Raw genomic sequence first — 14919 nt, forward strand, 5'->3', positions numbered from 1 at the left:
AAAGTCTTTGAAACGGGCTTATATGAGGAGTTTGAAGAAGTCTGAGTATGAAGGCTGCACAATGGTTAAAATGTTGTGAGCATACCTTAACAGGCAATTCTGGTGGGAGTCCTAAAGATCAAAATGCCAATAGGAATAGACAGCAAGGACTATGCACATGAAGTTTCAGAGGGAAATGAGAGCTCTATTGGAAATTGGACTGGAGGCCACTGTGAAAAATTCGGGCAAAGAATTTTTCTATGTTTTACCTGTATCCTGAGACTTTATATGTGGCTAAATTTAGAAGTGATAGACTAATTAATCTGGTAGAAAAACTTCAGGACAGTGTAACATTCAACTAGTGGTAAGGCTATTGCTGGCAGCATTTAGCTAGGTATACTGTGAGAATTGGTAACAAAAAGAATGAAAGAAGGATTTATGAAACTTATCATTTGGTCACAAAAGTACATATAAAACTGAAGCCAAGGAAGCTGTGCTTACTATAGCTATGAAAGAGATGCTAAGTACTTTGCAAAAAGATAACAGAAAAGATGGTTTGAGGACAGCTCAGTATTTTGCCAGACCATATCCATTGCAGGTTCAAGGATGTAAACAGGAAAATTCTTTTAGAAAAGAGATCATGAAGACTCCCTGATAACACAATGGGACTAGGAAGTTGTTTTACTGTGCTCAGCTGCTGAGGTACTCAGAGGTCATGTTCCCAGGGGGCCCAAATATTGCTGAGCTGGCAGGAGACCTTGACATCATCCACACTATGCAAATTCTACAGAAATGCAAGACGCTAGAGTTAAGTGGTCGTGCAGGCTTCCACTAAGATTTCAGAGGAAGGACTTGGAGACCAGGCAAAGTATAACAGGATCAGAATTCCTATAGGCTGCCCTTAAGAGGTGAGCTATAAAGGTGAAATCAAAGCTAGAATTTAAGAAGACCCCAGAAATTAAGAGATGCCAGTAATTTCTGTCTGCCAAGAAAAGGTGCTATATGCAGAGAGAGCCAGGCTAAAAGGGAGGCCATATATGCTGCTACCAGCAAGTGCAAGGGGTAGGACTACCCAAGCTCTTTGGAGAATATATCTCACCATCACATACCTTAGATTCTATACACAGTTATTTGTCTGGCTGAGGACAGTAAGTCTTGTTTTGGTCCTATTCTTTCTTTCTATATCCCTGTTTCTCCTTTCTGGAATGGAAACCTTTAGTCTGGACCAGTGTATACTGGATATACCTAACTCACTTTTGGTCTTTATAGGGGGGCTCATAGTAAAGAATTTGTCTTTGATGAAACTTTGGACTTGGATTTTCAGCAATGCTAAAATTCTTAAGGCTATGAATATACTCAGATAAACTAAAACATTTTAAATTGTGAGATGAACATGAGTTTTTGGGGACAGGGGTAGGATGCTATAGTTGTAATCTAAGGTAACCTCCAAAAGCGACTATGTTAATACAGGAATATCCAGAGGTAAAATTTAGATTATGAGAGCTGTTATCTAACCAGTCTATCCTACTTTAAATGAACTAACTGGGTGGTAACAGTAGGCAGGTGTGGTATGGCTGGAGGAGGTGGGTCATGGGTGGGGGTGTGTGCCTTGGAAAGGGTTATCTTCCCTGGGGTCCCTCCCTACCTGCTCTGCTTCTAGGCCACCATAAATGGTGCACCCTTCTACAATTATATTCTCCTTTACCTTAAGCCTAGGACAATGGCATCAGCCCACCTTGGATTAAACTTCTAAAACAGAGAGCCAAAAATATATTTTCCTTTCTCTAAGTTGTTCTTGTTGGGTATTTTGGTCACAATGCCCCAAAGCTGACTAACACAGGGAATCCCTGTCTCAAAATTAAACAGGGCTGGTAAAGTAGCTTGATGGTGAGCCCTGGATTCAATCCTCAGAACTGCAAAAATTAATAAACAAAACAAATAAATAAATAATAATTGTTATCAAAAAAAGTTGCTATGTGGATTAAATGAAAACCCAAATGCAACATCTGATTCACTGCAAAGAAAATAGGATATGCCCAATAAGTGTTTACTATAGTTATAGTTGAAACCTTCCTCCTCTACTTGAAACCCCAAGAAATTTGGAATTCAATATTAAAAAATGTTCTACTACGAAGAAAATATTTTTTTCCTTCTTCTTTAAACTATATAGTGAGTGTCCCATCAAAATCAATGTCAAATTTAAGGTCTCCTAAAAAGAAACAACAGCCTCTTAAATTTCTATTACACTGACTCTTGTTTCAAATTCATATTCTCTCCAATTGTGATTTTAATTGTGTATGAGAATAAGCAAATACAGGAATGAATGACCCAACTGAATAACAAAGTGAAAAAAAATATCAAGTTTAAACCCAGAACGAATCCCAGTTATTCAAAGACTCTAGAAATTCAATAGGGGGTTCAGACTATTTTAAAATTACTACACTTTACTGAAGTAGCCCACAAATTTAAGATGAACATATAGAAAAGAAGTTTCAAATTAAAAAAAATATGCCTTACATGTAAAACCACCCTAGATATTTGAAATTATGTAAACAATGAGGGCAATAATGAAGATTTTGGCCAAAAGTAACTCTTAACCTATAGAAACATTATGCGTCACATGGAAAAGTTAAATTTATTGCTTTTAAGAGATGTTTCATATATAGGGGATGCATTATAAATAGTTTGTTCAAAGCATCAAAGAAAGAATACAGATCTGGATATGGTGATGCACACCCATAATTCCAGCCACTTGGAAGGCTCGGGCAGAAATGTTGCAAGTAGGAGGCTACCTGGGCAGCTTAGCAAGACTGTGTCTTTAAAAAAAAAAACAAAACAGTATGGGGATTTTAGGTCAGTTATACAGCACTTGCCTGGCATATGCAAGGCTCTGAAATCCATCTTTGATACTGGGGGAATTAAAAAAAAAAAGTTTTTCAGTTTAAATCAAAAACACAATGGCAAATTAAAAGCATCTAGTAGAAGGAAACACAATAGGAAACCATATTCCTTTCCCTGTCACTGAAAGTTTTGTTATCAATAACAAATAATAACTAAAAAGATGTATCTAAAATTTCAGTTGGTTTCCTTACTTAGAGAGTTAGAAGTTGGATCTATTCTCCAGGAAAGGTAAGGATTTCATCCGCCTAGTTAAGTAAAATAGAAAACTCAATCACAAATAAGCTTCAATAATAATAATTATCTTAAGAATTATCTTTGGAACTTAAAGAGTTTCCAAAATGCAAAACAAAACCAAACATCCCAATTGAAAAATGGACAGGCCAAGGAATGGTAACATCTGTCTGTAACCCCAGCTACTTTGAAGGCCGAGGCAGAAAGGTCACTTAAGCTGAGGGGTTCATGACTTCAAGACCAGCATGAGCAACATAGTAAGACCTGTCACAAAAACACAGGATAAGCTGGGCATGGTAGAGCACACCTATAATCTCAGTAACTCGGGAAGCTAACTAAAGCAGGAGGGTCAAAATTTTGACTCTAACCTGGATAACTTGATGAGACCCTGTCCCAAATAAGAAGGGATGGCGATGTAGTTCAGTTATAAAGAGTTCCTGGGTTCAATTCTCAGTAACACAAACAAAAAGCAAAACTACACAGGACAAAAGATTTGAATAAATATTTTGCCAAAGATATATAAATGGTTGATAAACACTTGACAAGATATTCAACGATTATAAACTAATGATTATAATGATTACAACACGTAAAACAAAAAAAATAACAAGTGCTGACAAGGACATGAAGAATCTGAAATGCTTGTGAAACGATGGTAGGAATGTAAAATGATGTAGCTGTTGTGGAAAACATTGTGGAAGATCCTCAAAAAAATTAAACATTATATTACCATATGATCCAAAAAATCACAATAGACAAAAGGTAGAAGAGTAAATCAAGTATCCACTAATGGATAACTGAGAAACAAAAAGTGGTATACACACACAATAGAATATTATTCATCCTTAAAAAGGAAGAAAATTGTGAGACATGCTACCATATGGATAAAGTTGAAGACAACATGTCAAATTAAATAAGCCAGTCATAAATGGACAAATACTTTTTTATACTTCTTTGGTATGAGGTTCCCAGAAGATAGTAAATGCCAGAGGTTGACAGGAGGAGAAAATGCGGAGGTAGTGTTAAACAGGTACAGTTTCTATCAGGCAGTTCTACCACAATGTGCATATACTTAATGATAGAGAAATGTACACTTAAAAATGGGTTAAATGGCCAATTCTGTGTTATGTATATTTTCCTAAAAAGTTTACTAAATGTCTTAGCATTCTTAAATAAGAAAAGAATATACTTTGATGATTTGAACCTATTTGACTTAGTTTAATGTTTTATGTGAGAACAAATCTGATTTTTTTTTTGCTCTTTTTCCTTTAAATTAAAACAACAACAACAAAATAACCCTTATTTTATAGGAAGGCTCTCAATTTGAGATAGAAATTCAGAATTATATAGTTGAGTAGAGGAGAAGAAGACAGAAGAGATTACAAAACAAAGCAAAAGAAAACACACAAAAAAACCTTGTTTAGGTGTTTCTTCTTCTTTTTTAGTCTCCTCGTCCTCTAAGATGGGACTTTCCCAGGAAGAGATGTCCTGTTGACTAGAGTTTTTCAATAGTACAGGATCAATTTGTGCTTTCAGGAGTGCAAGAGTCTCAGCCAACTCGTTTCGATTTCTAAACAAGGGAAGAAACAAGACAGTATAAACATCTTTATTCTGAAGAACTTTTTGAATAATATCTATTAGAAATAGGTATTTTTTTAAATATTTATTTTTTAGTCATAGTTGGACACAATACCTTTATTTTATTTATTTATTTTTATGTGGTCTGAGGATTGAACCCAGGGTCTCGCAAATGCGAGGTGAGTGCTCTACTGCTGAGCCACAATCCCTGTCCTGGAAATAGGTATTATTATAAAGAAAAAAACACACATTTAAGAATATCGAAAACACAGGTGCAGCTAACCATAATTAACCCTGAATTCTAAAAATAAGTATTAAAAAAGGCACGTTATATGGCCGAGGTTGTGGCTCAGTGGTAGAGTGCCTGCCTAGCATGCGTGAGGCACTGGGTTCAATCCTGGGCACCACGTAAAAAAATTTAAAAAACAAATAAAATAAAGGTATTGCATCCCTCTACAACTAAAAAAATTTAAAAACAAAAAAGAAAGGCATGTTATAATTATATCTAATACTGGGATTCATAGTTACATGCACAATATAACTGAAATTATTCTCTCTACTGATTAGAAAAGCAATGCGTATCTCTTTAGATGAAAGCAAAAAATAGGACACTAAACAAAAACCAGAAATTAATCACTGAAAAATATTATGTAATCTCTAAGGATGCAAAACTTGATTGAAGAAGTAGTTTCTAAGCTACAACTAAAAAAAACTCTAAAAAAAGAGTAGTTTTTTAAATAAAGTTGAGTTATTTGGAAAGAATTTTTTCAATCTTCAGAGATAGTAGCATCTTATACTTTTATAAAATTATGATCTAGAACTTTCTGAATAATTATGGCAAAAACCTCTAATAAGTTCAAAAACAAAAGGGTTTAGTTGATGATTTTGTTTTGCCAATGATGATTTATACCTAAACATGAGAACTCAGTTTCATTTAACAATACAAGAAAATCCCCCATAAATAAAATTCTTGGGGCTGGGGATGTGGCTCAAGCGGTAATGCACTTGCCTGGCATGCGCGGGGCACTGGGTTCGATCCTCAGCACTACATAAAAATAAAGATGTTGTGTCCACCAAAAACTGAAAAGTAAAAATTTTTAAAAAATTTCTCTTTCTCTAAAAAAAAAAAATTCTAATCCACAAATTATTTTTTCTAGCAAAAGCAGAAGTGTAGTATGGTTACTTTAAATGCTACTCAAAACTAAGAAAACTCACTTGGATAATTTTCCTGCTCAAACAAAGAATATGAGATGGTGAGTGTGAAATAGACTCAGAGTTCAGAAACTTAGCTCTAGAGCTGATACTAAGGTAATCAAAACATGACTTTCTTCCACCAAGTTCTCAAAGAACTGTGCATGTACCTTGAATTCCATGTAATTTAGATGACATTGTTAGTTTTCAGTCGTGTCATATATCCCCAATCCTATCCATGTCCAGATCTATGCCAGCTAGACTCTACTGCTTGAGAGTGAAGTTGGATTAAGTGAACTCTAAAAGAATGTTTAATGAATGAAAGTAATACTTTCATACACAAGATGTCTAGGTGCCCCTAGATAAGTCATACACACACTGAATATTCCTTTTCTGAAATGCTTGGAATGAGAAGTGTTTTAGGTTTCAGATTTTTCTGATTTTGGAATATTTACACATGCATAGAGAGATATCATATGGATGAGACCTAAGTCTAAACCAAAAATTCATTTTTATACATGCTTCCTACATACAATTGGTAATTTCCATATTTTTAATCATTTTGAATATTAAACAACACTTGTACACACAGACATCAGAAAACAAAGGTGTCACTATCTCAGCCTCCATGCGGACAGTCTTAAGATATTTGGCATCATCATCATTCCTGTCTGAGTTTATATACTACCAAAAAGAAATCACTTTCTTATACTTATTCACATACGAATAAAAATTATTGCCAGGTATGGTGACATACGTTTGTAATTCCAGCAACTCAGAAGGCTGAGGCAGGAGGATCACAAGTTTGAGGCCAACTTCAGCAACTTAGCAAGGGTCTAAACAACTTAGTGAGAGAGACCCTATTTCAAGTAAAAAATAAAAAGGGCTGGGGATGTGGCTCAGTAGGAAAGCATCCCTAGGTTCAATCCCCAGTATTAAAAACACACACACAGAGTATACCATTCATATAGTTTTTAAAAAAAATGATGTATTCAGGGTTACTACACAGCACAATAGCCTATGCAAGCTGTTTCACAAAACAATAAAAAGGTTCCAACCTCCACCTACAATAATGTTTTGATTAAAATGTTAATGTGCACTGATTTTGTGTTTTCTAATGTGAGAAGAAATATCAGAAGCAGTTCAAGGACCAACGAGGTGAGTCTTCTAGGGATGAAGAAACATTCTGCTGGACGGCTTTTTAAAATGTTTCTTCCACAGTCATATGCATTATGAACAACTTTTTTTGTTTTAGAAGACTTTGGTGTTATAAACTAACATTATTGCATATTTTTTCCATATTCTTTATTAAGTAAAACTGAAGTACAATAAAGTGCACATATTTGAAGTATGCAATTTGATGAGTAACATGTATATAACTAATACAATCAATACAAAAAGCATTTCTTTGCTTAAATTTGAAATCATGCAGACTGTGTTTCCTGCATGATTTATATTACATTAGAAATCAATCGCCTTAAGATACATAGAATCCCACCCCATGTCAACCGTTTCAAAATTAAATGGCAAACTTAATCTCTGAGATCAAGGAAGAAAGCACAAGGAAAGTAAATAAAAAGTACTTTGAACTAAATGATAATAAAAGCTGAAAGTATTAGGATTTCTCAGATGAAACAGTACTCACGTGAACATTTATAACTTAAAGTACTTGTATCAGAAAGAAACTAGAATAACAATCAAATTATTTTCAAATTAAGTAGTAGGAAGGAAAAAATAAGTGTAGGAGAAGAATTATATGAAATAGAGAAGAAATAATACAGCTAAAAGTTAATATAAATCAAACAAGTCTAATCAAGAAAAAAGCAAGAACACAAAAATAATGGAACGGAAGTTATCAAAGTAACCCTACAGATGCTAAAAATATATTAAGGTAATATTACAATTTATGCCAACATATGTGATAGCTTACATAACATGATCTATATTAAAGAAGGATCCATGTACTGCTGAGAAGAAAATGTATTCATTGATGGATGAAATATTATATATATATTATAATATATGTCTGTTAAATCTAAATTATAGATTGTATTATGTATTTCTATAGTTTCTTTATTTAGTTTTTGTTTGGAAAGTGTCTTCAGTAGTGAGAGAGGTGTGTTAAAATCACCCAGTATTACGATGTTGTGATCTATTTGAGTCTTGAAGTTGAGAAGTTCGTTTGATGAATGAAGATACTCCATTGTTTGGGGCATAAATATTATGAATGTTATGTCTTGTTGATGTATAATTCCCTTAACCAATATGAACTGTCCTTCTTTGTCCCTTCTGATTTACACTGGCCTGAAGACCACTTTATCAGATATGAGCATAGAAAACCTTGCTTGTTTATGCAATCCATGTGATATGTTTTTTCCCATCCTTTCACCTTCAATCTGTAGATTGAAGTGAGTCTCTTAGAGACAGCATATTGTTGGTTTTTTTGTTTTTTAAATCCAATCTGTCGGTTTATGTCTTTTGATTGATGAGTTTAGACCATTAACATTCAGGGTTATTATTGAGATGTGATTTGTACACCCAGTCATTTTGGTTTATTCCTAGTTTTTAATTTGAATTAAGTTTCTCCTTTGATTGACTATTCCTTTAATGTAGTTCTTCCCTTTGTTGGTTTTCATATATTTTTTATTTCATATGCATGGAATATTTTGAAATGCAGGCTTTCTGGTTGAGAATTCTATTAGTTTTTGTTTTATCATGGAGGGATTTTATTTCAATTTCAAATCTGAAACTTAATTTTGCTGGACATAGGATTCTTGGTTGGAATCCATTTTCTTTCAGAGCTTGATATATGTTATTCTAGCACCGCCTAGCTTTGAGGGTCTGGGTTAAGAAACCAACTGATATCCGTATTAGATTCCCCCTGTATGTAGTCTACTATTTTTAAAAAATTCTATCCTTATTCTGTATACTAGGTATTTTCATAATGATGTGTTTTGATGTGGATCTGTTGTAATTATGCACATTTTGGGGGGTCCTGAAAGCCTTTTGTATTTGATTTCCCATTTCTTTCTTTAGATTTGGGGGATTTTCTGGTATTATTTCATTGAAAAGATTGTGTATGCCTTTGGTTAGTATCTCTGCACCTTCATCCATCCCAATAAATCTTAAATTTGGTCTTTTCATATTATTCCATAGTTCTTGGAAATTCTGTTAATGGTTTCTTAACATCCTCTCTCTGTGGTTCACTCTATTTTGTCCTCATTGCCTGAGGTTCTGTCTTCCAAGTGGTTTAGTCTGTTGGTGATGCTTTCTATTGAATTTTTAATTTGGTTTACTGTTTCTTTCATTTCAAGGACTTCTGCTTGATTTTTCTTCAGAATCTCTTTATTGAAGTTATCTTTTGCTACCTGTATTTGCTCTCTTACATCATCCTATACTTTGCAGATCAGTTTAACTATGTACATTTTAAACTTCTTCTCTGACATTTCTTCCACAGTGGTGTTATTGAGGTATCTTTGTTTGCTTGGGGTGATTTGTTTCCTTGCTTTTTCTTGTTATTTGTGTGTCTACCCATCTAACTGTATGGATCTGTAAAATTTCTACCCTGTGGATTTATAGCATCCCTAAAGGTTTCCAGTACCTCACGCTTTAGGGGGAGACAAGGAATAGCAACAACCAATACAAACAATTTATAGCATTAAACCAAATAATTTCTACCATAATATCTACAATGTAATTTATCACAATAAACAGAAATATTTGATCAGTTATTTCCTATAATAAAAACAGCAACTTTGCAAAAGGGTTTACATTTTCAAATGGTGGACACAGAGAAAACAGAAGTGATAGAGAATGAGATGATTACGTAGGAGTAGGAGAGAAGACAGAATAAAAAGATTAAAATAAGAGTGAAAGAGAACAGTAGAGACTGGCTGTCAGTGGAAGAAAAGAGAATCAAGGGAAAGAAGAGAAAAAAAAAATATATATATATAAAAGAAAAATTTTTTAAAATTAAAATGAATACAAAACAAAACCCCAATATACTACTCAAACATTCTAGTTCACAAAAGAACTAATCCATGTAAAATATCTGACTTCAAAAATTCTAGTGATGAGAAGAGAAAAAAAAATAGGAGACTGTATAAATGGCCATGTACCATTAAGTTATCACTTAAACAGTGAACAAAAATTTAAAAAAGAAAGAAAAAGAAAAAAATCTTGATGAAAAGTTAAATTCTTTCCAATGGAATTCAAAATATTCTCTTTGGTTTGTATCTCTTCTCAGCAGTTTTAGGTGGGGTCTTCTGGAGTATAATGCTCCACCCTCTGGGCTGGAATGAGAGAGGTAATCTCATTGCAGAATTCTTAGAGGCAGGGTTTAGGTTTAGGGCGGATTCCAGGAGCTTCACTGAAAGTTAACTGGTCTGGAGAATTTAATCAGCATACCTCCAGCACCCTGGTCTGTGCTGGAAGACTGCTCCCCTAGGATCCACTTGTGTGGTGGTGGTGGTGGGGCAAATCTTAGTCCCTTACATTACCTGCAGACCCCATGTTTCCTGGTCATGGGTTCAATTTCCAACTTCTCCCTCCCCTGCCCTTAGGAGTTCCTGGCCAGATGCATCTCTCCCAACAGGTCCTGCAAGCAGGTGGATTGGAGGGGGAGGGGAAGAGGCTGGTGGGTTTCTGCAACCAGTTGTCCCCTGTGTATACCTCTCTCCATGTTTGATTTTCTCCTGGTCACTTATGCACACTCTAATCATGCAGCATGCGTTTAATGGGCTTGTATTTCGGACCAAACTAGGTTTGTCAGGAATTGGGTCCTTCAGCGGCCAGGCCCCAGTGTAGCAGCCACAAAATGTTTCCTTCTTTTCTCTTCCACATGCTGCCTGGAGAGATGGCAGTTTCTTTTCCCTCACACGGGTATCATGCAGCAAGTTCTTCAGGTTTGCCGGGAAATGTCCTAGAACTCTAAATGCTCCATACCCAGACACACCTCCAGCCTCCCAAAAATATGGGTTCCTTTAATTTCTTATCCCTCTATTATGCTCATGGAGGGACTTCTCCGGCTGAAGCTTCTAGCCTGGCTGTGGCAACGGCTGTGCTGCTGGGGATTTTTTCCTAATTTTATTATATCCAAACTCCTGAATCCCCCATCTGCTTTGACTGTTCAGTTTTAAACACCAGTAAAGTCTCTTTTTTTTTTTTTTTGTTCACCTACCTTCCTTAGAAGCTACCTGTCAATTTTCTTGGTTTCACTACGCCAAGCAGCCAGGAACACGATCCCCTCTATTCTGCCATCTTGAAAACTCCCTCTTGTTTTGTTATTAATCCATACTACTCTAGTCCTTCATAGAAATTGCTATTTAACTAAGATATAAAACTACAGTGATAATTCCAACTATAGAAACTTACTTTGCATAATTAACAGCATCACCTTCCTTGCTAACAAATTCAGGATTACCTTGATTTATAACGATTTTGACTATTACATCAACAGTCAGTGATTGGACAACTGGAGTTTCATTATCAATTTTATAAACTTAAGATATGTCCTTATTCCAGCTAACCATCAGATTCTAAAGTTATATTTTTTTTTGCATATGGCAGGAGGTAAAAAACATTTCTTAGTTGATAATGCAGAATGCTTCAAAGTCATCTCTTTATTCATCAAAATCACTGAACACAGCTGCAAGACATTGGTCAAGCCAGGAGGCATATCATTAATCACTGTGTTCCAAGCATTGGCAACACCATGTAAGGCACTGGAAAAATAAACCCCTTTTTAAAAATTTCCACACCTGCACTTCTGTTTACTTCTGCTAGCCTGCTGTTCAAGAAAGTGTTTTTTAAAATTTATTCTTCATGGATCTAAGGATATTTCATCACATGGCTGAATTAATAAGTCCCCATTTGAGGGAAAGTACATGGCATAAACATTATTTCTGAAAAGATTATCATTTGGACGATGAGCAGAACAGTGGTCAAGGAATAATAAAATCTTGAGGTTATCATCCAGTCTAGAGGATGGTAAAAAAAAAAAAATGCTAGCATATTAATGAACTGGTAGGAAATTCATCCCTATAAAACAGATGCACAAGCTTTTTCCCATCAAAGTTTACACTTCTTACGCCTGCTTCATTAGCACATGCAACTGGATACTCTTTCCTTGGCATCCTTAATTCTTGTAGGGCTGACTCACCACCTGTATCAGTGTATTTCTGAGGCCTTTTGTCAGCATTACACACTTGTTCTGGTTTCAGATTTTCAATATTGATGACCCTGTCAAATTCATTAATGAACTTCTCCATTGCTTTGTTCTCAGCACTTATTTTACCATCACAAGTCTTTAAAAATTTAATTCCTACTGAATCCCTTTCCCCTACCAAAGAGGAAAGAGATCAGAGTTTTGATTACCAAACCATTGGTTATCAGCTTTATTAATTCCAAAGCTTAAAATAAATGTAATCAAACAAGGGGATTTTGAGGCAAATCAACATAGTATGAGGTCATTCCTTTTCAATACTTAGTGGTGATCCATGAGTACTGCTAAGGAAAAAGATGCTATGAATATTCTTATACAAGGTTTTTGAAGATGGGTTTTCATTTCTCTAATATAAATGCAGAGAAGTTAAATTGATGGGTTACAGGATATCTATGTGTTAACATTTCAAGAAATTTTTTTAATGATGTTTGTAACATTTTTCATTTCTACTACCAACCAAGGTATAGAGTTCTAGCTGCTCTATTTCCTTGCTAACATTTGGTATTGTCATTTTTCTTCTAGACACTTTTAGAGGCAGTGGTACCTAATGGTGATTTTCAATGGAAACTCTCTCATGAATAATAATGCTGGATAGTTTTTCATATGAATATTAGTTATACAAACATATTCTTCATGTTGAACAATCTGCATTAAACTTCATCTTCCTTAGTAGACTTGGAACCTAACCACATTATAGTGCCCCTCTGATCCAAAAGAAACACCTGATAAAGTATCCTCTATTTAAGCCCTCTATTTGTGAAAATTCTATCACTACTAAACAAATATTATCATATTTTTGTCATATTCACATTCTTTTTCACTCATAAAGAAATCCTCTTAACTATTATGGTGAATAATATCATTTCTTATATATTATTTGGCGTAAAAATATTTTATCCTCTTTCATGGGGACCTAATTAGAGATTAACTAATTATAACAAATATTTTCTTCTGTGACAATTCTGTTTTGATATTTTCTGGAACAAGTAAGACACTGGCTAGATAATATATATTTTTGTTATTGAAACTTTATTAACACCTGACTAAACCATATAAAACTGCCATTTTTGCAGGTTAAAAAAAGTTCAAAATGTTGACAATTTCATATAGCTCAATAAAATTTAACAACCTTTACTTTTATTCTACTGTAATCTCATATCTTTTCCAATGTAAAATAAAATTCTACATATATAAATTAACTGCTTCCAATCCATCTCATATACATTAATAATTTTGTAACAAGCAAAATGGAAATTGCTATTTAACTAAGATATAAAACTACAGTGATGCTATGACATATTTTTAGTGGAGGATCAAATATGTAAAGTTTAGTGGATTTTCATTTTTATAAACATACTCCATTTGATTTTTAAAATATTTATTAAAATACCTTTGTTTTATTTATTTTTATGTGGTACTGAGGATTGAACCCTGGGCCTCACACATGCTAGGAGAGCTCTCTAATGCTGAGCCACAACCTCAGGCCTCCATATAATTTTTAAGTTGCAGTGCTCAATTATTTTTACAAATCTGTCAATCATTTAAAAAGGCTGACTACTGGCTTTAAAAAAAAACAAAATTCTGAAGACTAGATTATTTTCCTTATCTATTAAAAACTAGTCAGAAGCAGATTTCTAACAACAAATGATCTCTAAGAAAGTAACAGTATTATTTTAAAGAAATTGCTTTAAGGAAAAGAAGCAGGATTTTCATTTTGCTAGTAAAAAATACAATTCACAATTTAAGAAAAATATCTAAATATAGCTGATTAAATGAAAAAGTCATAATTCCACTTGCTTTATTTACTCTTTCCTATCACTTGTGTTTCTTTCTAAATTTCTTGTTAAAAAAGATTAATCCCTCTTTAAAACGCCACTTCATATATACCTCCAATTTTAGAGAATGCTTTTGACAGCATTTATCAGTCTTAAGACAATTATGTCTCTGCAATGTAAGTGTTTTTGCTCTTATCAAGCACAGTTCTACATCCCCCTAATATATATCCACTGATCATGGCTCAGCCTGTGAGAAAGCATTCCACAAATGAATTCTTTAAATATGTGAAGAGAGTTATGTATCCCTAAGTTTCTGCTATATTAAGCATTTTATTTCATTCAAAAATCTTTTTTAAAAAATTTTTTTCCCATAAGGGACTTGCTCCTTCACTACATTAATAAATACTATATTCCAGATGTGATCTTACCTGAGGCAAGTGGGATGATACTTCACATTATTTTTGGTACCAAATACATATTCATGACAAGTGGTATCTTCCCCCTGCCTCCCACTGGTGTTGATGGAGAATCCAATCCAGGGCCTCAAGCATGCTAGGCAAGCACTCTATCTCTGAGCTAGACCCACAGCCCCCTAATGAGTTTGTAAGGAAGCAAAAAGAACATTATGCTTTTCACATTTAACCTGCACAAAATGGACTTATGTGGAGAAAACATGTTAATAGTAGGTTCACTGTGTTGGTAAGTTAAAGCTATCTGAAATGCCGTGCTACAAAACAGCTCATTTATATATATGAGATCTGCGAATCTGAGGAAAACTATTGTTCTTCTCCAGAAAATACTTACACAATTTATAATTAAAAGCTGTTCTTTGCAATATAAGACATTTTACAGGTACCTAAAACCCAGCTAGAAATGTCAGAGCTGTATCGTTTACTACTAAATCCCAAGCTGCTTATTAGCACATGGCCTATTATACAAGTTGGTATGTAATAAAAATCCATAAATTTAGTGAAGGAAAAAAAAGAATATCAGTGAGTCTATCAAGTGTTAAAAAACTGGATTTTATTATCCAAAATCAGA

The 14919-nt window shown here is 34.2% G+C and overlaps 1 protein-coding gene across 2 annotated transcripts in view; it reads right to left on the reverse strand.

The window, feature by feature from the left end:
• The window catches only part of Rsf1 (remodeling and spacing factor 1), a 171819-nt gene that overhangs the window by 53698 nt on the left and 103202 nt on the right, over nt 1–14919 (reverse strand). For both annotated transcript variants that reach the window (XM_071616522.1, XM_027942581.2), the window contains exon 5: nt 4527–4681. In XM_071616522.1, the coding sequence (XP_071472623.1) occupies nt 4527–4681 (155 nt within the window). The remainder of the gene's footprint in view (nt 1–4526; nt 4682–14919) is intronic.

Source organism: Marmota flaviventris, chromosome 9, assembly GCF_047511675.1.
Source record: "Marmota flaviventris isolate mMarFla1 chromosome 9, mMarFla1.hap1, whole genome shotgun sequence".
NCBI classification, from domain to species: Eukaryota; Metazoa; Chordata; class Mammalia; order Rodentia; family Sciuridae; genus Marmota; species Marmota flaviventris.